The 10273-nt window shown below is 50.1% G+C and overlaps 1 protein-coding gene across 1 annotated transcript in view; it reads left to right on the forward strand.

Annotated features, from left to right (window-relative positions):
- Positions 1–10273, forward strand: part of CSMD2 (CUB and Sushi multiple domains 2) — a 238452-nt gene that overhangs the window by 117632 nt on the left and 110547 nt on the right. The window contains 3 exon segments of the mRNA XM_050983373.1: positions 2447–2568; positions 8003–8179; positions 8301–8331. Coding sequence (XP_050839330.1) covers positions 2447–2568; positions 8003–8179; positions 8301–8331 — 330 coding nt within the window.

The following is a 10273-nucleotide window of genomic DNA, read 5'->3' on the forward strand; positions in this document are numbered from 1 at the left end:
ATGGGGTCAGGGATTGGTGGGATCGGGGATTGGTGGGATCTGGGATTGGTGGGGTCAGGGATTGATGGGATCGGGGATTGATGGGGTCGGGGATTGATGGGGTCAGGGATTGGTGGGATCGGGGATTGGTGGGATCGGGGATTGGTGGGATCAGGGATTGGTGGGGTCAGGGATTGATGGGATCAGGGATTGATAGGATCAGGGATTGGTGGGGTCAGGGATTGGTGGGGTCAGGGATTGATAGGGTCAGGGATTGATGGGGTCAGGGATTGGTGGGGTCAGGGATTGGTGGGATCAGGGATTGGTGGGGTCAGGGATTGATGGGATCAGGGATTGGTGGGGTCAGGGATTGATGGGGTCAGGGATTGATGGGGTCAGGGATTGGTGGGGTCAGGGATTGATGGGATCAGGGATTGGTGGGGTCAGGGATTGATGGGGTCAGGGATTGATGAGTTCAGGGGTTTGGGGGATCTGGGATTGTTTGGATCAGGTTTGGGTGACATCAGGGGTTGTTGGGATCAGGGGAATTGTTTGGATCACAGTTTGTTGGGGTTAGGGATTGATGGGTTCAGGGATTGATGAGTTCAGGGGTTTTTGGGATCAGGGTTTGATGGGATCAAGGTTTGATATGATATGGGATTGTTGGGATCAGGTTTGGATGGGATCAGGGATTGTTGGAATCAGAGGTTTTTGGGATCAGGGGTCAATGGGTTCAGGGGTTGATGGTTTCAAGGGTTTATTGGGATGAGGCTTTTTGGGATCAGGCATTGGTGGGATCAGGGTTTGTTGGATCACAGTTTGATAGGATCAGGGGTTGATGGGTTCAGGGATCGATGAGTTCAAGGCTTTTTGGGATCAGGGTTGGATGGGATCAGGTTTGTTTGGATCAGGGATTGTTGGGATCAGGTTTTTGGGATCAGACTTTTTGCGATCAGGTTTGGTTGGGATCAGGGATTGTTTGGATCACAGATTGATGGGATCAGGAATTGATGAGTTCAGGGGTTTTTGGGATCAGGGTTTGATGGGATCAGGGGTCGATGGGTCAGGATCGATGAGTTCAGGGGTTTTTGGGATCGGGTTTGATGGGATCAAGGTTTGATATGATATGGGATTGTTGGGATCAGGTTTGGATGGGATCAGGATTGTTGGAATCAGAGGTTTTGGGATCAGGGGTCAAGGGTTCAGGGGTTGATGGTTTCAAGGGTTTATTGGGATGAGGCTTTTTGGGATCAGGCATTGGTGGGATCAGGGTTTGTTGGATCACAGTTTGATAGGATCAGGGGTTGATGGGTTCAGGGATCGATGAGTTCAAGGCTTTTTGGGATCAGGGTTGGATGGGATCAGGTTTGTTTGGATCAGGGATTGTTGGGATCAGGTTTTTGGGATCAGACTTTTTGCGATCAGGTTTGGTTGGGATCAGGGATTGTTTGGATCACAGATTGATGGGATCAGGAATTGATGAGTTCAGGGGTTTTTGGGATCAGGGTTTGATGGGATCAGGGGCTAATGGGATCTGGGATTGTTTGGATCACAGTTTGATGGGATCAGGGATTGGTGGGATCAGGGATTGATGGGTTCAGGGGCTAATGGGATCTGGGATTGATTGGATCACAGTTTGATGGGATCAGGGATTGGTGGGATCAGGGATTGATGGGTTCAGGTGTTTTTGGGATCACAGTTTGATGGGATCAGGGGTCGATGGGTTCAGGGGTCGATAGGTTCAAGGTTTTGTTGGGATCAGGTTTGGGTGAGATCAAGGTTTGATGGGATCAGGCGTTGTTGGAATTAGGGATTGTTTGGACCAGGTTTGGATGCGATCAGGGTTTGTTTGGATCAGGGGTCGTTGGGATCGGGGGTCGATGTGTTCAGGGGTTGATGGTTTCAAGGGTTTATTGGGATCAGGCATTGGTGGGATCAGGGTTGGTTGGGATCAGGGATTGTTTGGATCACAGTGTGATGGGATCAGGGGTCGATGGGTTCAGGGATCGATGAGTTCAAGACTTTTTGGGATCAGGGTTGGATGAGATCAGGGATTGTTGGGATCAGGGTTTTTGGGATCAGGGGTTGATGGTTTCAAGGGTTTGTTGGGATCAGGGTTGGTTGGGATCAGGGATAGTTTGGATCACAGATTGATGGGATCAGGGGTCAATGGGTTCAAGGGTTTGTTGGGATCAGGGTTTGTTGGGATCAGGGTTGGACAGACCCCCCTCATTTTCCCACCCGCCTGCACACAAGGAGCAGCAAAGCCCCCCCAAACACCAACCTCCCCATTTTCACCTCCTCCTATCTCCCTGCCATGCTCCTCCCTCCCCCTGCCCCCCAGGGCCCTCCCCAGTGCTGAGTGTCCCCGTTTGTGTCCCCAGCCAGGATGTGTGACACCTACCTGCCATGCTCATCCCTCCCCCAGGGCCCTCCCAGTGCTGAGTGTCCCCGTTTGTGTCCCCAGCCAGGATGTGTGACACCTACCTGCGCGGGCCCAGCGGTGTCATCACCTCGCCCAACTACCCCGTGCAGTACGACAACAACGCCTACTGCGTCTGGGTCATCACCGCCCTCAACCCCGCCAAGGTGAGTGGGTACAGCCTGTCCTGGACAGACAGACACCAGGGCACCTCACTGCCCTCAGCCTGGACAGACAGACACCCGGGGCACCTCACTGCTCCTGGGCACAGCCTGGACAGACAGACACCCGGGGCACCTCACAGCTCCTGGGCACAGCCTGGACAGACAGACACCCGGGGCACCTCACAGCTCCTGGGTACAGCCTAGACAGACAGACACCAGGGCACCTCACTGCCCTCACAGCTCCTGGGTACAGCCTGGACAGACAGACACCTGGGCACCTCACTGCCCTCACAGCTCCTGGGTACAGCCTGGACAGACAGACACCCAGGGCACCTCACTGCCCTCACAGCTCCTGGGTACAGCCTGACAACAGACACCTGGGCACTCACTGCCCTCACAGCTCCTGGGACAGCCTGGACAGACAGCACCCAGGGCACCTCACTGCCCTCACAGCTCCTGGGTACAGCCTGGACAGACAGACACCCGGGGCACCTCACAGCGCCTGGGTACAGCCTGGACAGACAGACACCCGGGGCACCTCACTGCCCTCACAGCTCCTGGGTACAGCCTGGACAGACAGACACCCGGGGCACCTCACAGCTCCTGGGTACAGCCTGGACAGACAGACACCCGGGGGCACCTCACTGCCCTCACAGCTCCTGGGTACAGCCTGGACAGACAGACACCCGGGCACCTCACTGCCCTCACAGCTCCTGGGTACAGCCTGGACAGACAGACACCCGGGGCACCTCACTGCCCTCACAGCTCCTGGGTACAGCCTGGACAGACAGACACCCGGGGCACCTCACTGCCCTCACAGCTCCTGGGTACAGCCTGGACAGACAGACACCCGGGGCACCTCACTGCCCTCACAGCTCCTGGGTACAGCCTGGACAGACAGACACCCGGGCACCTCACTGCCCTCAGAGCTCCTGGGTACAGCCTGGACAGACAGACACCCGGGGCACCTCACTGCCCTCACAGCTCCTGGGTACAGCCTGGACAGACAGACACCCGGGGCACCTCACAGCTCCTGGGTACAGCCTGGACAGACAGACACCCAGGGCACCTCACTGCCCTCACAGCTCCTGGGTACAGCCTGGACAGACAGACACCCAGGGCACCTCACTGCCCTCACAGCTCCTGGGTACAGCCTGGACAGACAGACACCAGGGCACCTCACTGCCCTCACAGCTCCTGGGTACAGCTGTACTTCTGGACCATCAGTTTGGGAAGGATGTTGGGACTCTGAGTTCATCCAGAGGGGCTGGGATCACAAACCCTGTGAGGAACCCCTGAGGGAGCTGGGGGTGCTCAGCCTGGACAGACGGACACTCAGGGGTCACCTCACCACTCTGCACAGCTCCTGGGTACAGCTCTGCTTCTTCACTCTCAGCTTGGGAGGGATTTTGGGACTCTGAGTTCATTCAGAGGGGCTGGGAACACAAACCCTGTGAGGAGGCACTGAGGGAGCTGGGCAGGCTGCTCCTGGACAGACGGACACTCAGACACCTCCAAACACATCCAGACAAATCCGTGCATGTTCAGAACCATCCAAGCACATCCAGATATATCCAAACAAATCCAGACACCTCCGAACGTATCCATGCACATCCAGATACATCCAAACACATCCAGACACTTCCAAACTCTTCCAGACACTTCCAAACTCATCCAGATGCTTCCAGACACCTCCAAACACATCCAGACAAATCCGTGCATGTTCAGAAACATCCAAGCACATCCAGATATTTCCAAACAAATCCAGACACCTCCAAACACATCCAGACACTTCCAAACACATCCAGACGCTTCGAGACACTTCCAGACACATCAAAAGTCATCCAGACCCCTCCAAACACATCCAGACACTTCCAAACATACCAAGATACTTCCAAACTCATCCAGACACTTCCAAACACATCCAGATGCTTCCAGACACTTCCAAACACATCCAGACACTTTCAAACATACCAAGACACTTCCAAACACATCCAGATGCTTCGAGACACTTCCAGACACATCAAAAACTCATCCAGACCCCTCCAAACACATCCAAGACACTTCCAAACATACCAAGACACTTCCAAACACATCCAGACACTTCCAAACTCTTCCAGACACTTTGAGACACTTAAAGACTCATCAAAACTCATCCGTACACTTCCAAACACATCCAGACCCCTCCAAACACATCCAGATGCTTCCAGACTCATCCAGACACTTCCAAACTCTTCCAGACACCTCCAGAAACCAGACTCATCCAGACTCTTCCAGACGCTTCCAAACTCATCCAGACCCCTGCACCACCCCAGGTTGCTCCAAGCCCTGCCCACCTTGGCCCTGGACACTTCCAGGGATCCCAGCCCCAGCTCCTCTGGGAGCCTTTTCCAGCCCCTCCCATTCCAGGTTTTTCCAGCCCCCCAGGCTCAGTTCCTGTCCCTCCCTCCCTGCTGAGGGCTGTAATTAACAGTGAGGGTAATTACTGCAATCAGAGCCCCTTTGATCTCTCGGTGCCCCAGCAGCCCAGCTCAGGGCAGGGAGGCTCTGCCAGCAATGCTCATTTTTCCCTTTTTTTCCCTTTATCCAGCAGGATTGCAGCCCCCAGGGGCAGGGAGTGAGGTTTGGGTTTGTCTCGTGCTGTTTATTCACATTTTTGCACTGGTTTAAATTTAAACACAAATTGCCATGGGCTGAGGCTGGAAAAAGCTGTGAGGGCACCAAACACTCAATTCCCATTGCCAGGAAAAATGGACAGGGATTGATCTTTTCCCAGGCCAGGGCAGTCCCAGCTGGACAAAAATGAGACTGGAATTGGTCAAATCCAGGAATTTTAACATTTCCCAACAAGGAACTGCAGGTTCTGCTCCATCATCCACAGAAATATGGAAATTTCTGAGCTCTGAGAGGAGATCCCATTGAGTTGCAATGATAAATAGCTTTAATTAATTAATTAATGTCAGTTTTTGAGGGTTTTCTGGGGGGTTTTGGTGTCTCAGTGTCATTTACAGGGAGGGAAAACTTCTCCTGGAGCAGGGAAGAAAAAAAGCTCTGACCCCTGTGGGAAGACCACAGCTCTCCCTGCTTTTCTAATTCCCAAAGGAGACTGGAATTGGTCAAATCCAGGAATTTTAACATTTCCCAACAAGGAACTGCAGGTTCTGCTCCATCATCCACAGAAATATGGAAATTTCTGAGCTCTGAGAGGAGATCCCATTGCCTTTGCAGTGATAAATAACTTTAATTAATTAATTAATGTCAGTTTTTGAGGGATTTTTTTGGGGGTGTCATTTACAGGGAGAGAAAAAAGCTCCAACCCCTGTGGAGCTCTCCCTGCTTGTCCTGATCCTTTCCTAAATCCCAAAGGAGATTGGAATGGTCAAATAAATTCATTTTAACATTTCCCAACTTGGATCAGAGATTCCACAGCACAAGGAACTGCAGGTTCTGCTCCATCATCCACAAAAATATGGAAATTTCTGAGCTGGGAGAGGAGATCCCATTGAGTTGCAATGATAAATAGCTTTAATTAATTAATTAATGTCAGTTTTTAAGGGTTTTTTGGGGTTTTGGTGTCTCAATGTCATTTACAGGGAGGGAAAACTTCTCCTGCAGCAGGGAAGAAGAAAAGCTCCGACCCCTGTGGAGCTCTCCCTGCTTGTCCTGATCCTTTCCTAAATCCCAAAGGAGACTGGAATTGGTCAAATCCAGGAATTTTAGCATTTCCCAACAAGGAACTGCAGGTTCTGCTCCATCATCCACAGAAATATGGAAATTTCTGAGCTGGGAGAGGAGATCCCATTGTCTTTCCATTCCTAAATACCTTTAATTAATTCAATTAATGTCAGTTTTTGAGGGTTTTTTGTTGTTTTTGGTGTTTCCTGGTGGAAGTTTCAATTTCCAGGCTGGGAGAAGCTCTCCTGGAGCAGGAAGGGTTGGGAAGGTCCCAGCTCTCCCTGCCTGTCCCTCAGGGATGATCCCAGAATTTCCTGGCTGAGGGAAGGATTGGGGGTGAATTACTTCCAATAATTCCCATCAAATACTTGGGAATAATATTTTGTAATTTTTTTTTGGTAATCTTTTCCTGGACTCCAGTGGTCTTTGGGAAGCAGGGAGAGAATTTAGAAGCAGGGAGCTGAATTTAGGAATTCCAAAGAATTATTCCAGTCATTCCAAGGTATTCTTTCCAACTCCTCTGCTCTTTGGCAAAGAAAGAGCTCCCAAAATCCCCTCCAAATTTGCAGTTTTTACCCCAATTTTTACCCCCAATTTCCCCTCAAAATTGGGAATTTTGCATCCACAGGGTTGAGGCCTCCTCACTGACCAATTTTCCTCTGCAGAGGGGGAACATCAAAACCTTCTTGGGGAATATTCAGGTTTTTTTGGGGTTTTGGTGCCCTGGGAATTCATTCCAACCTCAGTGGGAAAAGAAATGAATATGCTAATTGGGGGATTTGCATAAATGCTATTTCTGGCCCTTTTCTGACATAATTGATGTTGTTGGGTGAGGTTTCTCCTGGGGTTATTCCCCCCCCAAAAATTCCATGTCCAAGGAGGGGATGATTTATCCCAAAAGGGAAATTCTGGAGCCTGGGGGGGCAGGGAGATGAGGAATGAGCTTGGAAAGCTTCAGGGTAGAGTGGAATTGGAATTTTCTCCTCCAAATGTGACTGAACTTCCAATCATTTTATAATCAGGAGTCCCATCCCATTTTCCTGGCTTTGCTGTCACTTCAGCAGCTCATAATTAAATTAAATAAGTTACATTTCCAACTTTCAGAGGGAAAAAAAATGGGAAAATAAATACAATATTTAAAAAAATAACAGGAAAATGGATAAATAATTACAATAGTAAAAAATAATTACAATAGTAAAAAAAAACCTTAGGAAATGGGTAAATAAATACAATATTAAAAAATAAAAATCAGGAAAATGAGTAAATAAATACAATATTAAAAAAACAGGCAAATGAGTAAATAAATACAATAATAAAAAATAAAACAAATCAGAAAATGCGTGAATAAATACAATATAAAAAAATAAAAACAAACCAGGAAAATGGGAAAATAATTACAATATAAAAAAACAAAAAAACAGGAGAATGGGTAAATAAATACAATATTCAGAAAAACCCAATAGTAAAATGGGTAAATAAATACAATATTTAAAAAAAAAAACAGAAAATGGGTAAATAAATAAATAAAATATTTTAAAAAACCCAACAGGAAAATGGGTAAAAAATACAATATTATAAAAAAAAACCCCACGAAAATGGGTGAATAAATACAATATTAAAAATAAAACCCCCCCCCAAAAAACCCCAAGAACTTTAGGGGCTGTTTTGAAGATCCTGATGCTCTTGGGAGCTGCTGCGGGATCCCTGAGCAGGGCGGGGCTGGCTGTTAATTAACGAGCGGTGTTAATTGTGTCCTTGGCAGGTGATCAAGCTCACCTTCGAGGAGTTCGAGCTGGAGAGAGGCTACGACACGCTGACCGTGGGGGATGGGGGCCAGGTGGGAGACCAGAAATCCGTGCTCTATGTGTGAGTACCAATTCTCCCTGCGGGAATGCACCTGGCCAGGTGGGGCTGGGGCTTGGCAGGCAGGGATCTGGGGGTTTTGGGGCTGGCTGTCACTTTGGGGACAGAAAATTGTCCCCTCTGTGCTTCATATGTGAGTACCAACTGCCTCCAGTGGGAATGCACCTGGCCAGGTGGTGATGGGGGTTGGCAGGCAGGGATCCAGTGGTTTTAGGGCTTTTCTTAGCAGTTTTCTGTCACTTTAGGGACAGAAAATTGTCCCCTCTGTGCTTCATATGTGAGTTCCAATTCCCCAGCTGCCTCCAGTGGGAATGCACCTGGCCAGGTGGGGCTGGAGGTTGGCAGGCAGGGATCCAGTGGTTTTGGGGCTGGCTGTCACTCTGGGGACAGAAAATTAAATTGTCCCCTCTGTGCTTTTTATGTGAGTACCAGAATGCACCTGGCCAGGTGGGGCTGGGGGTTGGCAGGCAGGGATCTGGTTGTTTTGGGGCTGGCTGTCACTCTGGGGACAGAAAATTGGGTTTCCTTGAATTGTCCCCTCTGTGCTCTATGTGTGAGTACCAATTTCTCCCTGCAGGAATGCCCCTGGCCAGGTGGGGCTGGGGGTTGGCAGCCCCAGCTGCTCTGGGAGGCTCTGCAGGGCCTGCCCACCCTCACAGCCAGGGATTCCTCCCCAGATCCCACCCAATTCTCAGATTTTTCACTTGGAATTCATTCCCACTTGTCCTGCACTGCAGTTCCTGGTGCTCCTGGGATGCTGAGGAGGCTCCACTCAACCTTTCCTTCCCAGGCTGAACATTCCCAGCTCTCCCAGCCTGGATCCTGTCCCTTTATCAGCTTCACATCCCTCCTCTGGCAGGGACAATTTCTCCCCCAAATCCCACCCAGTTCTCCCCTTTTCCACCTGGAATTCATTCCTGCACTTCAGTTCCTGGTGCTCAGTCCCTCTCCAGCTCTCCTGCAGCTCCTGGGATGCTGAGGAGGCTCCACTGAACCTTTCCTAATCCAGGCTGAACATTCCCAGCTCTCCCAGCCTGGATCACATCCTTCCTCTGGCAGGGATGATTTCTTCCCCAGAATCCCACTCAATTCTCCAATTTTCCACTTGGAATTCATTCCTGCCCTGCAGTTCCTGGTGCTCAGTCCCTCTCCAGCTCTCCTGGCAGGTGATGTGAGGGTTCCACTGAACATTTCCTTCCTCAGACTGGACATTCCCAGCTCTCCCAGCCTGGATCCTGTCCCTTGATCAGCTTCACACCCCTCCTCTGGCCTTGCTCCCCCAATTCCCTGTCCCCTTCTGCTGAGTTCACTTTTACCCAGGAGCCTTTCAAGTGCTGCTGTTGGACCTGGGGCCAGGCCCAGCCCAGAGCTCAACACGAGCATCAGTTTGGATTTATTTAAACCCTGCAGAAAAGATAAAAAAAATCCTCTCACCCCTCTCCACTTGCTGTTAATTTCTGAATTTCTCACAGCAGAAACAGGATAATCACAACATTAAACAGAGACAAGACAAGAGCCCTGCTCCTGGAATAATCATCCTGCCCACACAAACGCTGCTCCTGGGGAGAGGGAGAGGAGCTGAGCTCCCTCTGCCCATGCCAGAGCTGCTCCTGAGGGTGGGGGATAAAGCTCTGAGGCTGTGCTGAGGTGATTAATCCCAGAGCCTCGTTAGCAGGGAGAGCTCAGCGACATTTCCCTCCTCTGAGGGGAGGGCAGAGCCCTGACCCTGCTGGGATTAGTGGCACTTCTCCAGGGCTCAGGGGTGTGATGGTGTTCTCAGGGGTCCCAGGAGGAGGGAAGAGATGAGAAAGGTGACTCCATGTCCAAAACCTTGATTTATTACTTTATGATATTTATTATATTAAAACTATGCTAAAAGAACAGAAGGAAGGATTTCAGCAGAAGGAAGCTGAGAATAGAAAAGGAATGAATGACAAAGGTTTGTCTGTGACCCAGACAGTCTGGACAGCTGGGCTGGGATTGGCCATTAATGAGAAACAACCACAGAGACCAATCCCAGCCCCACCTGCTGCATCCCACAGCAGCAGAAAATCTTTGTTTGCACTTTGTTCCTGAGGCCTCTCAGCTTCGCAGGAGGAAAAAAATCCTAAGGAAAGGATTGTTCATAGAACATGTCAGTGACACAGGGTGTTCATGTTCAGCACATCTG

This window comes from Serinus canaria, chromosome 23 (assembly GCF_022539315.1).
Source record: "Serinus canaria isolate serCan28SL12 chromosome 23, serCan2020, whole genome shotgun sequence".
Taxonomy (NCBI): domain Eukaryota; kingdom Metazoa; phylum Chordata; class Aves; order Passeriformes; family Fringillidae; genus Serinus; species Serinus canaria.